The sequence below is a fragment of the Geospiza fortis genome, unplaced genomic scaffold (assembly GCF_000277835.1).
Source record: "Geospiza fortis unplaced genomic scaffold, GeoFor_1.0 scaffold193, whole genome shotgun sequence".
NCBI classification, from domain to species: Eukaryota; Metazoa; Chordata; class Aves; order Passeriformes; family Thraupidae; genus Geospiza; species Geospiza fortis.
In genome coordinates, this window is record NW_005054523.1 from 942,907 (window position 1) to 965,987 (window position 23,081).

Here is a 23,081-nt window from a genome sequence, read left to right on the forward strand (position 1 = left end):
TCCTGACTAATTTTGCGTTCATATGAGTACTGTGTGGTTCTTAAGGGAGTACCTTTTACACTTATAATTGCAAGAATATATCATAACAAAATCATAAAAGGGACTGTAGTTTTCTAATGAGGGATGGGAGGAGATGTAAAGAAGAGGTTACAAAAACTAGGATAAGAACTTGTTTTCCCCTTTTGCTGATGCAGTCAGACCAGAGCACTGTGTAAATATTTGTATGTGTGAGTCATATTTATGTTACACCCAGAATGACCTGTGCCTATTTTGCATGAGTTCCCTTCTTCCATGAGAAAAAAGTGATCAGTATGTCCTTGTACAGGATACAAAGGATGGAGTCAAAACCCTCAAGAATTCCTCGCAGGATATCTGTTCAGGCTTCCAGCTCTCCTGTAGGATCTAGAACTGGAAACGGTTTATCTGGTGCATATAGTACAAGAGAATCTTCGTGGAGATTAGAATCTGGATACCAGGTAATGTATTTTTTTTTCCTTTTTATAAAGTATAAATAATTTTTAAAGTGTCTTTTTTAACCAAGAAAAGCCCCAAAACTTAGACAAAAAAATTTCCTAAAATGCAAGAATTTACTAACCAGGCCAGTGATGGTAATCAGCGAACTGGTAGTTCTAGATTTTCTGGTTTTACCTGCTCTTGTTTGTAGCTGCACCTTTAGAAATCAGCTGTTTAATGGATGAGAGGGCATTCTGATAATATGGATCTATTTTCTTATGAACCACTGCCATCCTAAATCTGGGTAAATGGAGTATTTTGTTGAGGGAGAGGGTGAGGGTTTTGATTGAACTTTGATGTGTGTAGGGCGTTACACCTAATGTGTTGGTGGTGCAAAAAGTACAGTATGTTGTCAGTTAACAAGGCTATACCGTTCGGCAGCATCTCCTGTGTTTATATGTTGAAAAGGTAAGAAGAGGAGCTTTAGACTCTGTTGTGGTTTGACACCGGCCAAGTGCCAGGCACCCACAACAGTTGCTCACTCACCCTCCCCTGCCGCAGCTGGGCAGAAGAGGGAAAAACTTAATGAAGGGTTCATGAGTTGCAATAACGACTGTGAGAAAACACTCCAAGGGCAAAACAGCCTTAACTTAAAGGTACAAAGTTAATTTATTACTAACAAAATCAGAGGAGGATAATGAGAAGTAAAATAATCCCTGAAAAACACTTTTGCTTCTCCCAGCCCCTCCCTCCTTCCTACTGGCAGTGCATGGAGACAGGTCATGGGGATTTTGGTCAGTTCCTCACCCGAGGTTTTCTTCCGCTTGGCTCAGGGTCTGGAGTCCTTCACCTGTGAGGCCGAGGGGTCCCTCCCATGGGAGACAGTTCTCTCTGAACTTCTCCATCATGGGTCCATTCTCATGAGCAGCGGTCCTCCCAAAACTGCTGTGGCGTGGGTCCCTCTTCCACAGGATGAAGTCCTCCACGGACAGGCTGCTGCAGCCTGGGAGCAGGGGCCCTCTCTCTCCATCGGGTCTGCCACTGAATCACAGCCTTCTCCAGGAATTCACCTGCTCCAGTGTGAGCACCTCTCCCAAGGGCTGTGGGTGGATCTCTGCATTCCCAGTGGACCCATGGGCTGCAGGAGAGCAACCTGCTTCACCATGGTCTTCACCACAACCTGCAGAGGAATCTTGGTTCTGGTGCACCTCCTCCCCCTCCTTCTCCACCAACCTTGGTGTCACTGTGTTGTTTTCCCTCACATGTTCTCACCTTCTAATCTGTTGTGGCTAAAATTAAAACTGCATCCCTCCTTTTGTTTTGATTTCTGAAATCTGTCATCACAAGAGGTGTTACCACCATCTCTAATTGGCCTAGCCTTGAGCAGCAGCCCGTCCATCTTCAGGGCCATCAGGGATTTGGTCTACCAAACATAGTGGAAGCTTCCAGCAGCTGATTACAGAAGCCACCTCTCTGGCCCCCAAGGTTTTTGGCAGCTACCAAAAACCGCACTGTGCAAAACCAACAGAGACTCACATTAGCCTGTCATGTCGGTATGTTAGTACAGCTGGGCTTTCTGTGCACTACATGGGACTGAAAAAAGGCCTTTTGCCATTTCACAAGCAGCATTTTATGCTAACCAAACTACTTTTGTGGGGAAGGGAAGCTGTTCTCAAGAGGAAGTATTCACACTGTGTAGGTACTTGCAGTTTGGGAGGGTATTATGGGAAGCAGAGATAAAGCTACTGTAGAAATTATTTTTGACACTTGGAAGCAACAGATAGCAGTTTCGCTCAATTATCTTAGTACTTTTTTTCTGCTCCTGTCAGCAGTTCTCACCTCAATTTTGGGCCCAGAAATGTAAGCCCATTTTGGTCTTTGAAATTGCAGAAACTTAACTCTGTGATTAAATGTTCATATTTAAAAAAAAAATGGTTAGGAGTTTGGTCCCTGCTGGCAAGCTATCTGGGACATTGTATTATATAATGCCTTTTTGAGAAACAGTTTTACAGGTAGTAGAACATTATTTTTAGCACAATTAATTGTGTGTGTGTTACATTTTTGTTATCTTCAGCATGCATGTGCTTGTTATTATATAGGCTACAATATGTAGGCTGAATGTACAAGGTGAAGCAGTTGTCAGTAATTTTTGCATTTTGGAGTCCTGCATGTTTTTCGCTGTCTGGCTGCTCAGCAAAAGCAAATTGAACAGTCTTACTCTTTTGTAGAGTTATGTGGACACAGTCCACACAGTGTATGTATACTGAAAGCCATTGATCAGAAGTCTTCAGCTGAACTGATGCTGTTAAAAGATTTTGACACAACATATCTTTCATTATTTCATTTATTACATGAATTGCAATGTGTTCACTGCACTGTGTATTCTTTTGACTATTTCCTGTTGAGCAAAGTGACTCTGAGCTGAGGAATGATCTCATAACACTTGCCAGTTAGAACAGCAGGAAAAATATTTGTATAGAAGATGATGTTGTATCCCTTTTTTCCACTCCCAGTTTGTAGAAGGTAGTCTGAGAACTCATTACACAACAGTGGTGCTTAGTGATAAAACTGTAGGAAGCTCCCTTTCTTGACTAACCTTTGGTATTTACAGAGCTGGAAGGAACAAATTGCCTTACTGCTGGCAGGTTAAGATTACAGACCAAGAAAGTTTAAGTCCAGTCAGACAGGAATACAAAGGACAGGCATTTTCACTTTGTTACTCCATTAAGAAACCTACCATAAAGTATTTAAGATCTACTTCAGTTACAAATAATTTAAAAATTGTTATTTAGAAGAAAAGCTGGGACTATCAGTAATTCTTTAGGTATAAGGAGGAGTTGGATTTTTAATACAGAATTTTTATAGAGAGAACACTTGATTATAAGTTAACTCAAAAACTTCTGGGACAGATCAGTCAAATTTATATTTGGTTTTGATTAGGGCTAGCAAATACAAAAGGTTTCTATTGGATGGGTTTTTTGTTTTGTTGGGTTTTTTTTTCATGCACATATGGAATTCTTGTACGTCATGCACTTTTGAGATCAGTCTGGGTACTAGCCCCTGCTTATCTGAGGAGGCATAATGATGAGATTAATTGTAAACTAATCAGATGTATGGGATATAGTGTTGTTGCCAGGTAACCTAAAAAAATCGAACTAGTGTCATGGTATGAGGAAAAAAAATCCTATCCTTTACGATACAACATAGTAAACATTTTATGACAAATGAATTATAAGTTTATTTTTTTTTTCAGTGGAGGCATAGAGTCAAGAGCAGTTTATAAAATTGTTTTGAATGTTTTCCTGATAACATTTTTCAGCTGCTGAAAACACACACCATAACCAGAATACCTTATGTAGGGCTTTAATTGTTAAATTCTGACAAGGGATTTTAAATAATCTGAAGCTGAAATGAAGGAAGAAAACCAGCTGAGATTTTTGTATTGTTTTGGTTTGGCTTTGAATGCTTTGTTGTTGCTTTTAAGAAATGGTGACAGCAACTACTGAGTTTGTAGAACTCATAGTTCATAGAAAGAGAATGGACAAATAATCACTTAAAAATGCTGCTTAGTGTTAATAAAATGGTTGCATTTCTGTTATTTCTATTAATTTTGCTAATCTCTATTATTAATCTATGGGGCAAATTAAATTGCAGTCTCTTTCCTCAGTTATAACCTATTCATTGACATTCAGCTTGTTTTAGTGGCCAGAGAGGTAGGTGCTTTTGTTGTCATAGAGACCCTTTCTACACCTGTGGGGTTTTTTGCATAACACTCGAAAATCAGGCCCTTAATTCTGCCCTGTTGCTGCAGTACCTAAGTCAGGCCAATGCCTCAAGAGCCTTACATTTTGACTTTTTATTGTCCTAGTTCAAAACAGAGGACAGATGAAGGAGCTGCTATGAAGTACTTAAAAAACACGAATAACAAAACTTTCCTTTTGCCAGTGGTACTCTCTAAGCCTGTTTCATTTCTTGGCTATCCCTCAAGGTTTCTTAATAAATGTTCCCAAATTTGTTACTGCGTCCACTTCCCTGTATTTTCAATACTCAGACCAGATACTGAGTTATTTTTAAGTTACAAGACGCATATGATAATCACGTTGTTCTTCAGGAATCCAGTGTGTTGAATAGTTCCAGTAGAGACTGGAGAATTGGAGAAAGGGACACCCGTGAAACTCCTTGGAAGCTTACAGCGTCGTCTCCAACACGCTACTCAGGGACACTTGATCACCCTCATTCTGGAAGATTTTTGGGAAGCAGAAGCAGATTGGTGAGAACTGTTTATGTGTGATAATTGGGAAAAAATATTGAAACCCCGGGGTTTTACTTTAGTCTTCCCTATCTGAAAAGCTGCCAGCAGGAGCTCTCTGTAACGTTTTTAGATAAGTAGATCTTATTAATTCAAGGTGGAGCAAAAACTAGAAGATAGCAGTGTTTAAAAACATTCCGAGGATGAAAATAGTGATGTATATTAGTTTTACTAAGAGTTAAGAAATACATTTAAAGTCAGTAGCTTTGTAAAAGTCCATTTAAAAAGAAAAAAGGTGGGGGTGATTAGAATCTCAGACATGTTATAGTCCTGTGGATGGCAAAGTTCATATTACTCATACTTGCTCCCTCAGGTATTTCCTGGCGGGGGGATGTTTCTTGGGTGGTGCTGCCTTTGTGAGTTAACACAGAGTTCATGGGTTTGGAGACCTCCTTTAGGAAATTTACTTGAGAGGTGTAGTTCATAGTCTGATTGTTCTTACAAGCAAAAGAATGGTTACTTGAGATTCAAGACTCAGACCCTGAGTGTTTGTCTTAACTGGGTTCTAGAATGTGCCTTGGTAACTCCAAGAATAAAGTAGTTTGCTTGTGGCTTGCTTATGCATTGTAGAGTGACAGAAAAACACTTTAAAGCATGGTAGAAATATTAAGATAAGAAAAGCAGAAAACTGTGTACAAGTTTTGCGGGACGATAGTGAAATAAAAATTCTACTCACTTTCAAAGGGAAAGATGTTTGAGCTTGCATCATTAAAGAGGTGTTAGTTTTCTTAGGTGAGTCAGAGGTGAAGACGCTGAGATATTGGAGGGTGAGGAGGGAGGAACTAATGTGCACGTGTTGGCCTTCAGGGGAGGTCATGGTAGATGTCTGCCTATAGTTTAAATGCAAATGGAATCTGTGCTTCTAAGTGGTCTACATATCTAGTTAAATTAGTGCTATGGTTTTCAAGGTAAAAACCCTTTTTCCCCCCATTAAGGTTAATTATTCTCTTGAAGTAAATTCTAATGCAAGTGAATCTTGCAGAAGACACTCTGAAAATTCCGCATATTAAGTAGTAAATGAATAAAAAATAAGTGATGTGTTAAATAGAAGATTAATAAGGGAAAGTATTCTGGCTTTGTACTTGGTTTCTGAATGTTGGTTTTTGTTTCTCTGTTTTTTTATGATGAGATGAGGGAAATACTTAAAAGACTTCTTAGTGTGAAAGAGTAAGAAGTTGTGGCTTAAACATAGTAAAAACCATAACTAAGTAGAAATAAACCACAGATATAACGTACTCTAATGTGGTTGATCTTTAAAGGATCTTGGTTGTGGATAGTTTCTGGGAAGACAAACAGCTCAAATCAGCTTTTTGATTGAGCTTAACTTTTTATTTTTTATATGAAAAAAATAAACCTGAAGTATTTAAAATAGAAGATGAATTCCTTAACTGTAAGTAACCAGATAAACAGCTTTGTAGGCTATTTCAAACTTTTTTTTCTAGGTCCTATAGTGCTCGTTTTTGAAAACTGTTTTATTTTGGTGCTGTACACTGCAAAAGTTGCTTTGTACCCATTCTTTACTCTGAAATCGTTCAGTTGCACTTGAGCTTGTTGTAATCAAAATATACTTGTTTCAAACAATTTTCCTGAAGCTCACTCCTTAATTTATAAAGTTAATTATATTTTAGGTTGATAAAAAATAAGTTTTGGCCATTTCTGGACAGCAAGATATGTTCCCTTGGGGATCTGTAAAGCTATATTTGATTGTGTTTATAGCATCTTACAGGCCAGGAATATCATTTTTCCCCCTTTTTGCAACAATTTTTTGTTGTAAGCCACATCTATCTGGAAAGGAAATAAAGTGTTGAATGTTATAGAAACTGACTTTTGTTGGTAGGACTGTATTGAGTAAACCTAGAAATACTAGTCAAGAGCACAAGCATAATTCCTACTTTATTTTTAAAGAAAAGGTTTTGTATCTAAAGTTATTCTTTACAGTGTTTGTGAGTTTTACGTTATGTACACTTTTGTGGAGTATAAGTGCATCTGATGTACTATGTAATTTATTTTTTAATGTTTTTTCAGTCTACATCTTCCTCTCATTTCACATCTGGGTGTTATGGTGAGTCTGAGAGAACTCAGGGAGCATATCCAAGATTGCATAGCCAGCAGCAAGATAGTGATTCAAAGAGACCTAAACTATCTTGTACATCTACCTCTTCTGTGAGAAGTAATGGCTTGGCTGCCTTTTCAGGTGAGTGGTTGATTGCTTGAGCTGAGTTACATCAAAATAGTCTGAGTAGTAAGAGGAGGTTTTACTAAGTTTTAAAAGACTTGCTTCAAATATTAAGGCCTTTATCTTTCTTAATTAATGAAAATTTACGCCTGTCGGAAGAGTATGTTCACAATGATAACAGTGTCCAAAGTTCTGAGTATGCTGTTTACATGGTCTTTTGAAAGTCCAGTTGTACTCACACCATTTCAGAATTATTACCTGTACCTATTCCATTTGCGGTCAAGCTGAACTTCATGGCTCAAACATACCTTCATTGGTTAGGATGTCAAGAAAAGAATGAGTGCAGCTGCTCTTATTTCATGAGTCAGATGGTGTTGATACATCAATGTGTGCCAGGGACAGCGGAAAGGAAATCTTTACCATACTTAGCAATATGTTCAAGCACAGTGTCATGGCTGGCTAGAGCACTGTTGTTAGGGGTCGGGGAAGAAAGTGTTCCTTTTTTAGCAGGGCCTGAACTCATTCTCTAGGTCCTGGCTAAAGAAACATTCTACACTAAGAGCTCTTTCGGGAAAAACTGAGATTTTCATTGAAGCTGTGGGTAAGTTTGTGAAACTTGGATAGACAGAATTTATGCGATATGCCAGCAGAAGTCTGAAGCTCAGGAAGTAATGGTCAAAACCTTACGCTGAAAATATTTCTAAACCATTTTGATACAGATCATTAAATTAATTCAGATTAGCCGTGTGAGTATGGATTAATGGGTTTTTTAATAAACCTTGTGGCATTGTATAGATATCCAAATATAATAAATTCTTGCTCAAACCTCAGTATTATTGATGCTTTCTTACTCTGTTAATAAAACCACAACCATTAACATTTGTCATGGTGTAAGACTGTTTATCTTTCCATTTCTGTGTTGGTTGGTTGTCACACTGCCGACCAATGAGTGCTTAAATTTCTTTTTCTAAGTTAGCAATGAAGTGATATCAAGGTGAATTTTTCAGAGCCATTGAAGACTCTTTTGGAACTAGAGTTTTGTCCCCAGCTGATGTATATACAGCTTGCTATGCAGTTGTTGGAGCTGTTGACAAAAACCAAGATCCATTTTTACGCTGAAATGTTTTACTCTGTAATATGAACAAGGACAGTGCTAGTCATTGTTCTTAAAGTTGTGTCTAAACTGCATTTAAGCTTCATCAGCTGTTTTTATGAGAAATGAAATTTCATTTAAGTAATGTCAAGTAGAATGGCAGTATTTGCTAAGTCTCAAGCTGCTGTTTTGCTATAATGTGAAACCTTTTTAAAAACTAGCTACCATTAGGAAGCAAGATGCTACTTCTCTTCCTCTTGTATCCTGTAAGAGTGTTAATGGGTCTGACTCTTCACAAAAGTATTCCTACGTTTTGTTTGATGTAGCTTTCAGAGCCAACTTTCTGCAAGATGAAGTAAGTGCCTGCATCAGCAGAGTGCACTTAGCTTTATGTTGGCAGCTGGGTCCTTGGTCAGCCTAGTGTTAATGTTAAACTTGCCCTTGATAAGAATAGCGAAAATGTCTGTGTAAGTGTCAGTTTTAATGGATTTTTAGATGATTACAAAAACAGGGGATTTATTTACTTTTTCTTTCTAGATTCCTCCTGGAGATGCAGTAGGATTCCTGGATCTTCATCAGTAATGCTTGGCTCCCTTGGAACTGATCTGATGAGAGAGCGAACACAGTTAGAAAGAAGAACAGATCTGTCTGTTAATAACCTGCTGGATCCCAGCTATGGAAACAGTGACTTTTCACCTTCAACATGTATGTTTCGTGAAACTGAAAGCTCATAAACCTACAGTTTGTATGGCTTTTAGTTTCTTAACATGTTCATAGGATCACAGAATGATTTGGTTTGGGAGGCACCTTTTGTTCCACCTTCTGCCATGGGCAGGGACACTTTCCACTATCCCAGATTGTTTAAAGCCTCATCCAATGTGGTCTTGAACACTTCCGGGGATGGAACATCCAAAACTTTGCTGGGCATGTTTTTTTAATATTTTATTCAAAACACGAACGCAAAATAGATTTTAAAGTGTCCTTTTAAATAAAATTGCTTGACCACTTTCCATGCGTTGACCAAACCATTGAAGGATATATGAGTGGTCTGGCTTGTAGATGCATTGTGGTTGTTGATGATCGCCACTGTAACTCTGTGATTACTCAGTAAAGCTCATTTCTTATTTGTCTTAAAATCTCTTTGTATTTAGGCATGGGAAGAGAAATAATGTTGATTTGACCCAGGGAAGTTTTTTCTTAAAGGTGCATATAATCTCTTTTTATTTCGGTTCTCAAATGGTTATTCTGGAAAACTGTTAGAGCACTGAGAATAAAAATGAATAAACACACACTTGACACGAGCTGAGAGGTTTGTCTCGTGGCAGCTGCTAGGACTAGTAAGGACTTCAGCACTCTGATTTTCACTTTCTGTTCAGAGTGCTGTGATGTCCTAGAGCTGTCTCAGGGGAAGCTCACCATTATGCTTGATCTGCAACCTTTTGCAGATGCATTAGTTGTATTTTGTAATGCAGAAGTTAAAGAAAATGCCACGTTTCTAAGTATAGAAGATAAGCAAAAAAGCTAAAAACTACTTTCAGAATTTGTCCTGGAGTCTTGCCTTGACAGAAGAGTATATTTTAATGTTATCATACTTGTAGCACTTTTTAGTAAGTGGGCAATTCAGCTTCTCTACCTGGTAGAGCCTTATGGGAGAAGTGGACTGGGGAGCAGCCTTGCTTTGTACTGTCTATGCTGCATTTCTAGCAGTAGTGCTGCTATTAAGTGCTAGTAAAAAACTCCCAGCGGTGTTTCCTGGTGTGTAATCAAAAGCATATGGTAGATGATTGGCATCTGTGCAGATGTTTCGTTAGCTGGAATCTGCCAGAGAAATAAAGCTCATCTTGAGCAGTAAATTGTGATTGCAATGCAGAACCCATTAAAAGAAAGTCACCAAAACTGCAAAGATGAAAGTTTTAAAATTGAGACCACGTAGAGAGCTTCTGTTTCCTACCTTCATGTATCCATGCTTGTTTGTTCTTCCCCCTTTTCCCACCCACGACCACCCAATGCAGCTATTTGAGGAAGGACACTAGCCACCTCAGCTGCTTCATGTGAACTACGGTTCATCTACAGTGGAGTTCTTCTCAGTGTGTTGAGATACTCAGAAAGCATTTACAGAAGATGTGCTTGTTAGAATGATAGAATGGTATGGGTTGGAAGGGACCTTTAAAGTCCCCTAGTCCAATACCCCTGCAGTGAGCAGGGACATCTTCATTTAGGACAGGTTGCCTAGAGCCCTGTTGAACTTAACCTTGAATGTTTCCTGATGTGTATGTGCGCATCATCATAGTATTTTCCTTTGATTTTCTGCAACAGATCTTCAAGACAGGCCTGCCTCTTCATACGCAGAGGGAGCAAGACCAAAACAAAACTCATTAAGCACTTTGAGGCTGAATGCACCCATGAACCGCCAGTTGCCTTCTGATCATCAGCCATCTTTTTTCAACAGAGACTCTAACGTGAGCTCTTCAAGATCCAGCCATTCTTCAAGACAAAGGAGAAATGAATTGGAATCTCCCCAGAGGAGTGTGCAGCCAGCATTTTCTCTTACTGCCATTAGAGATGAAACCCCTTCCTCAAGTGATTCCGAAAGGATTTTATCTTCTCAGAGGTCATTGAATGAGTCTGCAGCTGACAGTGAAGGGAGGCGCACAACCAGACAGCTGCTGTCTCGTTTAGCATCTAGTATGTCATCCACATTTTTCTCTCGAAGGTCTAGCCAAGACCCATTGCATACAAGATCATTAGGCCCTGAAGAGTCAACAGCGGTCCCAAGAGTTCAAGCTACTGCTCTGTCAAGTGGTAATGGAGCTGCAACTCCGGAGGTTCCAGGACTTCAGTCATCCGAAGCTTCTCAGGGGTTCAGTTTTCTTGGACGAAGATGGGGTTTATCAGGAGTTTCACAGAATCGCAGCTCTGATCCTGATGGGGAAAGTTACAGATCAGACAGTGAAAGTAGGAGCACAGGATCCTGGTTGTCATCCTCTTTGAGGAACAGATGTACACCTCTCTTTTCCAGAAGAAGAAGAGAAGGAAGAGATGAATCTGCAAGGATCTCTACCCCTGATACAACTGCTAGATCACAACATGTCTTTAGAAGGAGAGAGTCAGATGAGGAGACCTCTCTTGAAGCATCAGATAGCCCTCCTCGGGCTTCTGTTAGCAGACCAACGCCTGCAGTATCTGTTATTTCTACAGCTACTGCCTCTCCACTGGATTCAGCCTCCAGTGGAAGAAGTTCAGGAATTCTGCCTGCTTCTCTCTTTCGCTTTGCAGTGCCTCCAACATTAGGAAGCAATCTGTCTGACAATCTTATGATAACTGTAGATATTATTCCCTCTGGCTGGAATCAGTCTGATGGACAAGAAAGTGGCAAGTCTAAAATACCACCTTCAAGAGATCCAGAAAGACTCCAGAAAATAAAGGAAAGGTAAGTTAGTATGTTCTTTTGCAACAGTAAAATGTATCTGTTCTAACCTGAGAGGGCTTTCTGCAATCATGATTTTAAAAGAAAACTTTCTTTTAGAGGAGGTGGCAACTCAGTTGTATTCTCACTTTTGTCTTTAAAGAAACTTGTTTTAATTCTCATGGGTTTGAGAACAGTTTGATAAGTGGAATTCTCATTATAAAAAGTCCTACGTGAAATGTCACAGCGTTTGTTGGTATTCCATCCTATTCAGCCTGCTTTTAGAAGATTCTGAAGATGAAGAGGGTGACATATGCAGAATCTGTCAGATGTCCTCTGCAAGTTCTGACAACCTTTTAATTGAGCCATGCAAATGCACTGGAAGTCTGCAGTATGTTCACCAGGAGTGCATGAAAAAATGGCTACAGTCGAAGATAAATTCAGGTAAAGCAAACTCTAGACCAAAGTAGACTTCCAGTTATACAGGGAAGCTTATTGGAAGGATCGCACCTACTTGGGGTATTTAGTTGAAAAGCGAGCAGTGGGGACAAACAGTAGTATGGCATTTCCAGGCTTTTCGTGTTCTGTGCAGCTTCTCATGTGGGTAGTTCCAAGAACTGTATTTCTTGTTTAGAGAACTGCATTTTTTGGGATTGTCTACTAAGATGTTGGACAAAAGATAATGTTGCAGAAGTGTAGCTTTAGAATTACTCTTGCCACTTCAGTGGTACTGCTTTGGGTGGCATTTGTTCCCCACCCTTCCTTATGGAAATGATTGTGCTTTTTCCAAGACTTCTATAGCTGAGCTAACTGTTAGCAGTGATAGGAATTTGAAAATCCAGAAATTATTGTGAATTGTAACTAAAATATGTTAATTTTTTCTTAAAGATACTAACTCCCATTCAAGGCACTTACAAAATGCATGTTCAAAAATTACTTAAAAGTGCATATATAATTCTTTAAGAAACATTTCAGATATTGCATGCTGTAGAAATATTTTTGTAACAGATTGATTGACTGGTTTGTAACTGTTACCTGTAGTATTCTTAAAAGTAGGTGGCTTGATAGAATACATGAAATACTTTATACCAAAGGAAGGTGCTAGTATCTGATCTTTTTGCTCAGCACCAGAGGATACACATCAGCAAAGGGATGTTTTAGAAGCCTCAGCCTGTAGAAGAAAACTAATTTGAATTATTTAGCTATATATGAAGACATAAGTCCACTATCAACTTGCTTTGTTCATCTTGTTGCTTATGGAGGAGTCTGTTTTAAAACTGGTACTTAAGACAAAATGTTACTTAACAATAACTTTGTTGTGGTGTATTTCTTCTTACTTTTATGTGTATTTGGATTACACGGTAAAATTCAGAAAGCCCAAGAAGCAATTTTATGCCATACTTGCAGGAAGAGGCATATTAATGCCCAGAGTGAATGTGAGGCAAAATAGATGCAGCTGGATAGAGAATAAACATTCTACAGGGTTTAAATTCTGACAGTAGCAGATGTCACTACATTCCTATTAGAGGCTTGCTTTTCTTCTAACCTTGCTCTGCAAAATAAAGTCAAAAATTACCTAGAGTTTTTAATGTTTATATGAGTGTGTTGTATGTTACAGACTGTTGAAACTTGACACTGAGTTTTTCCCTTGCCCGTCACCCCACCAGGTTCTTCTTTGGAAGCAGTGACGACTTGTGAATTGTGCAAAGAGAAGTTGCATCTCAATCTGGAAGACTTTGACATTCATGAACTTTATAGGGCACATGCAAATGAACAAGTTAGTATCTTTTACCTTATTTGGTAAGTGTTGCTTTAGTGCTGGGAGGGCAGTCTTTAGAGAAGCCAAATGCATCTCCATTTCAGAAGGGCTGTTATGCATATAAAGTAACGTTAATGTGGAACAGATTTTTCTCCTCAATATTCCAACTACCACTGCCTTCCTGCTGTGCTTCCTACAGCTGAGCTTTCAGTAAGTGTAACATATCTCTTTCCTTAGTTGCATATCTGTCATCTAGCTTTGTAATCCAGTGTCTCTGCCACATAGGTGCGGTGTGAATTCTAGCATGATTATATTGAATTTCATAGTCAGGCGTTGTTGTCACTTTTAGCTGTTTTTGAACACAGTTTAGCAGTTAAAAATAATCAAAGGCCCATTGGTATTTTGTTATTTTAAATAGAATATCTTAGACCTACTGGATTGTGTAGTATTTAAAAAAGAGTAAATAATACAAAGCTGGTGTTTTTAATGAACTTTATTCAGAGGGGTTTTCCCTATTCTCTGCGTTGTAATCTGACGATATATGAAGACTAATGCTATTAGCCTACCTCAAGTATTTAAAGAAAATTCCAGGTTGTAAGAATCCATGCCAAGTGACATCAATTTTGGGGCAAAACATCAGCCTCTAATTTTTTTATTATTTAAAGTAAGTTCTTACCCTAGTACTCGAATTGCTATCAATCAGGGAAGTCTCTGAAAAGTCCTTCTCAAGACATCTTGTTTTAGTGCTAGTGCTTATTGGTTGCTGTCACTGCACTTTAATAGAGATAAGAACTTCGAATTTTTTTCCTAAAGAATTGACTAAATTATCTGTTCAGCCATAGCATTTTTTAAATTTTTCTCTTATCTTAGCAGGTAAAGGAATTTCTCAAACATTTATAACATCATAACATTCTTAAAATATATTCCTTTATTTTGGCTTTCTGTAAAGCCTTGGGACCACAGAGAAGAAACCAGCAATACTGGTTTGATTTCCCCAGGTGATATAATACTCTGATTGGCACATTCTTTCCTCTGAACTAATCAGGCTGACAGATTTAATTTGTAGAACTCTATTTGTCTTCAAGGATAACATGTTAGATTTGGGGTGGATGGGAAGGACCAGAGGTATAAATAGCTTTTCAGCAACTTAAAATTTTGAGTATTACATTTTCCTAATTCTTTCGAACAACTAGAGATAACTCTGTAATGATTTCATTAAGGATCTAATTGTTGTTCTACTTGAATCATATATGCAGATGTATTACTGACGTTCTGAATGTTTCTTTTGATCTCCTTTAAGGCAGACTATGAATTTATCAGCTCTGGTCTCTACCTTGTAGTGTTGTTACACTTATGCGAGCAGCGCTTTTCCGATATGTTAGGAACTGCAAATGAGGCCAGCACACGTGTCAGAGTAAGTATGCAGTGATTTTCTGGCAGGAATTACTCATACAGAGAACTTGGAAGCAGATTGTTACCTTGGGTGACCTTGTCAGTGTGCTGTGTTTGATTGGAAGCTGAAGGTGCTACATAATTGCAGGTACTCTGCTACAGAATACTTTCTGTCAAAGTTGTTGGTAATTCATTAGTTAGCGCACAGCATACAGTTAGCATACATGTTATGATTATTGTGAATTTATGCAAAACTGGAAAGTTAACCTCTCTCTGTGCCAAACATGCAGTTAAGAATGCTGGACTACCTGATTTGTTTAATTTTTCTCATTATGCAAGTCTGTATTGCAAAGGACTAGAACTTCTGCTTGTCTAGTGCGCTAGACTAGTGCTTGTCTGCCAGAGTACACCTAAATGTGTACTTGAATATTAACATTCTGCAGCAGCCTATAGCTGTAGTGTGAGTTCTCTGGCATTAGTCCAAACTCTTTATTAGTTGCGTTTGACTGCATTCTCATCGCTTGAAAGGTCCAGCTTAGGGACATGTTAAGTACACCTTTAACCAGTAAGAGATCAGCATACAGAGTTCTTTCTGCACAGTGGTTCACTCATAAATCCAGTTTGCTACATGTTTATTTGATACTAGATAATTAATCAGTGCTCTTAGCCAACTGAGCTCCTGAAAAGCTGGTTATTTTTAGTTTTTTTTCTTACATACAAAGGAGTGACAGTATTAACCTTTTCCAGTGCATATGGGAATGGTTGACTGCTAGCAGGTAGTAGATCTTTGGAAGAGGCAGGACTGTGCTCTACCTAATCTTTTAATGTATTAGAGCAGTGCTCCTCTTTTCTGTACAGATCCAACATAGAGCTTGTATTCTGTGCTCCAGTTTCTGTGCTACAAGTGTAGAGATATAAAAGACACATGATATAATTGTAGTCAGCATACAGCACAGATTGTTAGCTTGAGGGTATTGCAGAGTATGTTTTTACTGGTTTCCCATCAGAGGAGGCATTACGTACTTCTGTGTGTGACACTGCATTTTAAATTAGTGAGAGCGCCAATACTACTATTTTATATCAAGCATATGAGTAAGCTGTGGAAACTCTTGTTATCTGCTGTGTCTCAGTATCTGGGCTTTTAACTGAAGCAGTGATGCAGATTGGCAGTGACGAAAACCACTTGGCTGAGACTTTTTAATCGTAGGAATTTTGGCTTTGGGTTTTGATACCACATGTTTCTTACATCAAACCACCACGGTTGCCCAATAGTAATCATGCTCTTAAGATTTTAATTATAAACAAGAACTTAAGTGTATTTATGAATTTTTCCTGAACCACATTCATTGTCATATTAGTCGTGAATTAAATGAAATGGATTTAACTAATGCAAGTCCTTACTGTGATTGTTTTTCTGCATCAGAGTTTCTAGGAATGGTTTTCATTGAACTGACACTTGTTTATGTTTGCTGCTTTCAAAATCGATGTGTTCTACAGACTGTAGAACATGAAGATGATGTCACAAGTTGCTACCACAAACATTTTGCAGCTGAAATAACTGTGTAATAGCAATTTGAAGTCTAGTGTGTGGGGATTTATATTAAATTTTGCATTGTTTTTTGCAAGTTGGGCAAATGGGTTAGGTAACCAAGATCTGTCATGAAGCTTTGGGATGTAAAAAGTGAAGAAAAATTTGCTAATTTGTTGCAAATTTCTGCAGATAACTTTGCAACTTTTAAACTACTTTCTCTCTGCCTTGTTTCTAGTTTATTAACCTTGCAAGAACTCTTCAGGCACATATGGAAGATATTGAAAGTAGGTGCTTCCCCTCTTTTCCTCCCCTCCCATTAGATCAACTCAAAGCTAATGAGTACAATCCTCCTTGCCAAGATTCATAATACTGAACATACTTACTGAAAACCTTACTCAGCAGTGCTTTTTCCATCATCAGTAGAATTATTCTGAGGGGGAACTGATTTTAATTCTCCATTATTAACTTCCCAACAGCACAGAGTTGTTTAGACCACAATAGTGTTATCTGCAATCGATAACATTCCTTAATTCCTTAATAGTTACAGTTTGGTTATTGTAGTTCTGGTAATTCATAATTACAGGATAAATGGTGACCTTCAGGTTGCTGCCTTTTACAGGAGAATGTAGGAAAGAAAGTAGTATGAAAGAAACATTAGAATTGAATTTTACTGTACTTAAATTAGACACTTGTATTGCCAATTTTCTTCCCTTTCTTTTTCTTGCCCTCTTCTCCCCTTTGTTTTTTCCGTTCATACACACTTTTTGGTTGTGTGGGTTCCTTGATCAGACCTATCAGACCTCTTGAATGAAGTCTAAAGGTTGCCAATTTTGGCAAACCAAAGGATTAGCCTGCTTTTCATCTAATGGCTTTTTTTTTAAATGTGTTTAAATTCAAAACTATATGCTGATACATCTAAATTTCTGGTAAATATACCCTAGATGTATTTCTGAGCATGTTGAATAGGCAGTAGAAGGGTAGTTGGTCTACCCTTTTTTTCCTAGTGTGCATGTGTCTGTCAACTTCATATGGGTTTTCAGTACACAGGATGCATTTGGAATACTATAAAGAAAGGGAGTGTGTGTGTGTGTGTATGTAAAAGAGGGAGTTCTGGTTCAAGGTGACTATTTCTGCATTCAGAGCGGTCAAAAGTGGACTTGAGTTATGAATTCATTCCTAAGTTATGTGCATCCTTACTAGAGGAAAAATTAATGAGTGTCATTTAACTCCTTAGTTCAATCTATATTTGATTCAGCCTTTAACTTGCAGGTGAGGAATACTGAGTTCTAGATTTATTATTGATGCGCTTCAGTTACATTTCTCTTCTAAGAACTGAAGAAGCAAGGAGTCAGACTTTTCTTCTTTCTGTGTTCGGGGATGGAACATGTTACTCCAGTATAAATACTTTCTTGTCTGCAGACCTGGCTTAAGAGGACACATTAAATTCCTGTTACAGAGAGGCTAACATTTTACAAACATAATGCAGATGTGTGTACGGACTTTTCTACCATAGTTGACAAGTGTGTATTTGTCTTTTGACTCACCTTGCAACGACAAAATCCCAGGCATATGCGGGCGTTGTGTTCATCTTGCATATGCTGAAAGGACAGGAGTGGAGAGAGGAGCTTCTTCCAAGTAGGCCCAGGTTGCATTAAGCAATATATATATATATACACATATATATATAAAAATATAAAAATAAATAATAAAATATGTATATATATATATATAATGTAAGAGTCTGTTTAGACTGCTGGATCATTCTAGGTATTTTAGTATCCAAATTGTTAACGTAGTGTTAACTTATGTTGGGTGCTGCTGTGATGGATTGAGTATATCCTCTGACTACTGCAGTGCTTAGCCACGCTAAGCACTACATAAAAGTTGAATCTCTGGCTTAATTAAGTTTTCTCCCTCTTATTTTGAGGAAGGAGAGTAGGAGGACACAGCATATTGTATGTTCTGTTGAGTTTTGATTTGAAGATGCTGCATTTTTAGGACATAAGATGCATTTAAGAATTAAGTTATGTGATTACTGAAGGTTTGGGTGGGTATTGCAGTCTGCTATTTAATATTATAAAATCACCTTTATTTCCTCTATTCATCCTAAAGTGCTTTAATTTTTCACACATTTTTGTCAAGGCTTCTGATTACACTGTGTTGTTCCAACAGCTTCTGAAGATGACTCTGAAGACTGATCCTGGTAGAACTTTCATACTGCAAGAAACAAACGGAATTGCTGCAGAAATGCTGAACTGGCAAGAACAACATCAACATGCATTTGTTTTATTCCTCTCCTTAGTAAAATGCGCATTGAATATTACTGTAGTTTTTGAAGCATTGTTGAATTCAAAATCAACTGCTGCACAGTGGAGCTCAGTAGACTTGAAAACTACTCAGCATGTGTGCGGATTAGATACATAGAAAGCAACTTCCCTTTTTAAATTATGAGGATGTTGTACTTTGTTTTGGAAGACATCAGATTCTGAATATTTAAGGAAGCTCTATCTATCTCCCTTTGTGTTTTCTTCTTACTGTAGTCAGACTTCTGGCTTTGTCTTACCGAGTTTTACTCCTGTACTGGCACTAAGTGGTTATAGGGGGTTTCAGGGGGAGGGTGGGGGTGCCCGTGTACTTAAATAGGTTTTGTTTGGGTGTTCTTAAATGCCTCTTTTGCTGCATCATATAACTGATTGCTTCCATTGTTAATGAATGAACAGGAGGATAAGCAAGATACCGTAGAGATTGTTTGGATTTAGGCTTATTTGAAGACTATTATTTAACTCAAAAAGCAATAAGAACTTGCAGTGGTCTTTTAATACTTGGTGATCGCTTTTTTATGTACCAGTTTGGAAATCTGAGATTATATTTGATATCATGTGGCTGTTCCATTATGGAATATTGCAGGTGTGAACTCTTGCATTTCAGCATTCCTGGCAGATATGCAACTTGCTAAAGACCTAAGGTTGTTTAGTTTAATCAGACTTTTTTTAGATCCCACCTTCACTGTTCAAAGCACCAGTTATCAATGTGTTTTCTAGTGTTGTCACTTCTTTATAAATAAAGACGAAAGAGGTATGCATCTCTACTGGTATTGTCCATTTCATTTAAATGTGGATATCTACCAGAACTTACACTTGAAAACATAGAAAGCTGGAGTCTGTGGGATATCTTCACTAATGTTTCTGAATTCTTACCCAGATATTTAAGATTGTTCTGACCATTTTGGATTGAAATGCTTTCTATAAATGGTGGTACTATAAATTCTTATACATGTATTGGAATTGTATGTCCTACAGATACGTGTTAGTTTTGTAATTACCTCAGTAAACCATGTGTTGGCAAAGAGTGCAGTATGTTGAAATGCCATGAGTTTAGTTTATTGTTTCAAGTATGTAAAACTAACTTGTGCAGAGGAAAGGATGTGCCTTACCAGCTGAAATGAACTTGTGATTTGCAGAGTTAACTTTGCTAGAGTTGACTTTCCTTGTATGCTAAGGAAACGGCATATTTCTATGCTCATTCTGGTAACTTTAGGCATTCGGTGCCAGCACTTACAAGTATTATTCAGTAATTAGTTGAAATACAGCTCCAGGACATTAATCTGAAAAGTGAAGGTCCAAGCATATGTGAAGATGTTTCTAACTCATTTAGGAAGAAGGTTAATTGAAGTTTATAATAAATGTTCAGTCCTTGCTGAGGTAGATGGTACCGCTTAATAAAATATCATATAGTGAAGCAGTCAGTATTTTATATGCACTCAATACATTTAGGGTTACCAGCATGGGTTCTGATACCCTAATAAATTGATGACTTGAAGGATATTTTAAAAAAATTTCCCTCAGTCTTTGTAACAAAGCACCATTCCACGAAGGTGAGCAATGTAAGGAGCTCCGTGTACAAATGTGGTTGAAGTGATACGTGTGTTTGATGTTCTACAGCCTTGTCGAGCTTCATTGCAAATGAAAGAGTGACATGGGCGAATGCCCAGTGGACTTGGTGAAGAGTAGAGGGTCTGAATGCACCAGCTGGGAAGAATGGTGCCACCAGACCCAGCTGCCTTCTCCGAGGAGATCTGCCTTGCAGCCCTGATGCCCCACAGCTTTAGATGGGTAGAGCCTGGCAGCAGCCAGCTTAGTTGTCATCTATGTAGCTGTGCTGTGAGATCTCTGTCCATGGGCGCACCTATCTGTGCAAGCTCTTGTGGGTCCATGCAAGCGGATTTTTGTTAGCACACCGCACGTGTGTCCATGCGGGTGTCTGTGCAAACGTGCATTTTGTCTTGTCCGCACATGCACGCGCCCTGCTAGTTCCCAGGGTTTCAAGACATCAGGAATAACTGTGGCTTGTTGCTGGTTCCAGCAATTCATAGGCATACCTGATCCTCAGTGGTGGGCCTAGATATCCCTAATAAGGCCAGTGATGACAGATCCATGTGTGAACGGGAACATGCTGCAGAACTGAGTGCCTCATCCCATCCTGGGGCCAGCTAAGAGCTGTGAGGTTGACAGGATGCAAAGATGCTCGGTGCCACCGTGAGTATTTAGGGCTGTGGCTCCTGCAGAGCTCCTTGGTTGTCTGCTGGCTGTGCTCCAAGTGTCTATCCTGGGCTCCTGCATTGGGGGTGAGAAGGAGTATACTTTTCCTCGTTACTGGAAATCCTGACTTCTGCTACTGTGTGTGCAGTGGTCTTTCGTTCTGTGCCACCCTCACCTGCCAGGTTGTTTGCACTGCAATGACCTGCCTTGTTTGAAACGTCCATCTTGTGCGTTGCTGTGCTCCTCCCAAACGTAAGCACGGGCTGGGCTCTTCTGCTCGTTAACGCTGCAAATAAGAAGGCTGTACGTGTGCAGCACAGAGGATCTCACCCGTGAACACGAACTCTGCAGCGCCGTGCATGCGCCATTAAACAGCAGTAATAAAACTCCTCAAACGTAAAAACACCCGGCAAAAATGCGCCCACATAAGTGGCAGGACTCGAAAAAGCAAAGGGATGAGCGACGACTCGGAGAGCGGCGCACGCGCAGCACAGTGAGCTACTGCGCATGCGCAGCAGCGGGCGAGAGGGGGGGTCGTGGGGGGAAGTTGCGTCTGGGGCGGCTCGCTGTCTCCACCTGCTGGCTGACAGGAGGTGATGCTGACTCGGGAGAGCCGTGGTGTGCAGGGAGCGGCCGCAGCTGCGCACGCGCAGTGCTCCGGGATCTCCGCGCGCACGGCGCGGCTTCTTTCGCTCGGTGCTGCCGCCTCATAGTGTAACGAACGTGCCGTACGCCGGGCCCTCACGCCTTCCCTGGGTGCCGCCGCCTCGTGCTTGTCCTGCCCTTGTGGGGTCACAGTGCCCAGAGTGCAAATCGCACAGCTGTGGCGCTGCTGCCGCCAGGCATTCATAGTCTCCTGTTGCTTCTGGGGCCTGAATTGCTTCCAGTCAGCAACGATTGTTCCCAAACGTCATTCCCTCTGGAGCTCGGTAAAGTTGTGTTCAGCGAAGTCCAGGTGCTGCTTCTTGGTGCCCTGCGGTGAGCAGCTTTGTGTTGCGGCTCAGTGGAGTCCATTTCAGTGGTTTCTATGCCAGAAACCCCTGTAGTGAGCAACCAAAAGGGAGGTTTCCTGTTCCTGCTATATCTTGGCTTTCTGAAATTGCTATATCCTCTTGCATGCCGGCATGCCTGCGAGAATTAATGCCATGATTCCTCCAATTTGGCACTAGTCTGTACCTTGCTTGGGGTACAGAGCATCCTTGAGTGCATTGTTAGGAATCTTAGCGTGGAAGATACTTGAGATGTGAAGCTGGAGATCATGAACATGTTTGAAAAGCAGAAAGGTTTACTGGACTATTGTCATGTTGTTTTGAATGCAGCAAAGGAAGGCCGTCTATTGACTGGGCCTGTCATTTGCCCTAGCTCAGCTCTACTGTGCAGAAAAAAAATGTTCAGTGCTTTGGTGTTGTGCATTTCAACTGTAAGGTATTGTCAAATTTGTCTAATGGGTCTTGCATGAATTTTATGTGTTAATCTTGTTGCAAAGCTAAAGACTGAGAGGGGATGCTGTCAGTAAAACAGAAAATACTACTGTGGGCATCTACCCCTGTAATAAAGGTGGAGTATGCACAACTGTACACACCATCTCCTGAACTAGTTGGATGTTATGGGGAATGCTAAGAAAGTGACAGATCAGTTGTTGTTTTAAAAACAAAGGCAATTCTTTGGGATGATTCCAGAGTACAAATCTCACACTCAGTTGTTGCTTTATTGCCGCTGAGGGTGGTTGCTTTCAAGTTGATGAACACTGGTAGACTGTCTTACTTTGTTTGAACAGCCATGTTTATTTCATCCACCTCCAGAGCTTGGGAAGAAACCAAAACAGTGTGTGGAAATTGTTTAGAATAAAGCTGGTGTTCCAAGAGTGGAGGAGTAAGCACTCAGGAGTAATTTAAGGAATCAGCTTTCCTCAGCACGAGAGGAACCAGCCATGGTCACTGCTGTGTAATATGGAGCACATGCAACCACTGCATCTCCCTGAGCAGCTGAGAACACACCCTCCAGTGTTTTGCAAGCCAGTGAGCTGTTTTACTTTTGTGTGTAAAAATTTTGGCAATAGAATACAGGAACTCTCTCTCATATGTATGTGTGTGGCTGGGTGCCTCTCTATGGATATTTAGGTATCTCAAAGAAAACTGCCTGTACTTGTGACTGGGGCCATTCTGAGAAGTTCTTTCCTTGCTGTCCTTCACAGGAGGCTATTACTTGAGAAGTGCTTATGGAGCACTTTCGCTGCTCAAGAAGTCCCAGGAAGAACAAGCTGCCCAGCTGTCAGTGCCCCAGGAAAGCTGACCAGTCTGTCAGTGTCCTGTTATAGGGACCCTTCGTTGAGCAGTCCTGCTGGATTGGAGGGAAGTCTGACTGACATTCACGGAAATAGGCCAACAACATAATGGGGACCCCTCAGCAGGTCTTCCCACTTTA

At 39.7% G+C, this 23,081-nt stretch overlaps 1 protein-coding gene across 3 annotated transcripts; it reads left to right on the forward strand.

The window, feature by feature from the left end:
* Positions 1-312: 312 nt before the first annotated feature.
* Positions 313-19,465, forward strand: MARCHF7 (membrane associated ring-CH-type finger 7). Of its 3 annotated transcripts, XM_031063723.1 has the most exons (10): positions 314-476; positions 4,565-4,723; positions 6,788-6,956; positions 8,569-8,736; positions 10,348-11,461; positions 11,712-11,881; positions 13,105-13,214; positions 14,497-14,610; positions 16,355-16,403; positions 18,292-19,465. In XM_031063723.1, the coding sequence occupies exons 1-10, from the start codon at positions 336-338 to the stop codon at positions 18,315-18,317; spliced, it is 2,220 nt and encodes a 739-aa protein (XP_030919583.1). In that variant the 5' UTR covers positions 314-335; the 3' UTR covers positions 18,318-19,465. The 3 variants fall into 3 exon arrangements, with proteins under 3 accessions (XP_030919582.1, XP_030919583.1, XP_030919584.1); XM_031063722.1 differs by lacking the exon at positions 16,355-16,403 and having other exon boundaries at positions 313-476; XM_031063724.1 differs by lacking the exons at positions 4,565-4,723; positions 6,788-6,956; positions 16,355-16,403 and having other exon boundaries at positions 321-465; positions 8,596-8,736.
* The last annotated feature ends 3,616 nt before the right edge of the window (positions 19,466-23,081 follow it).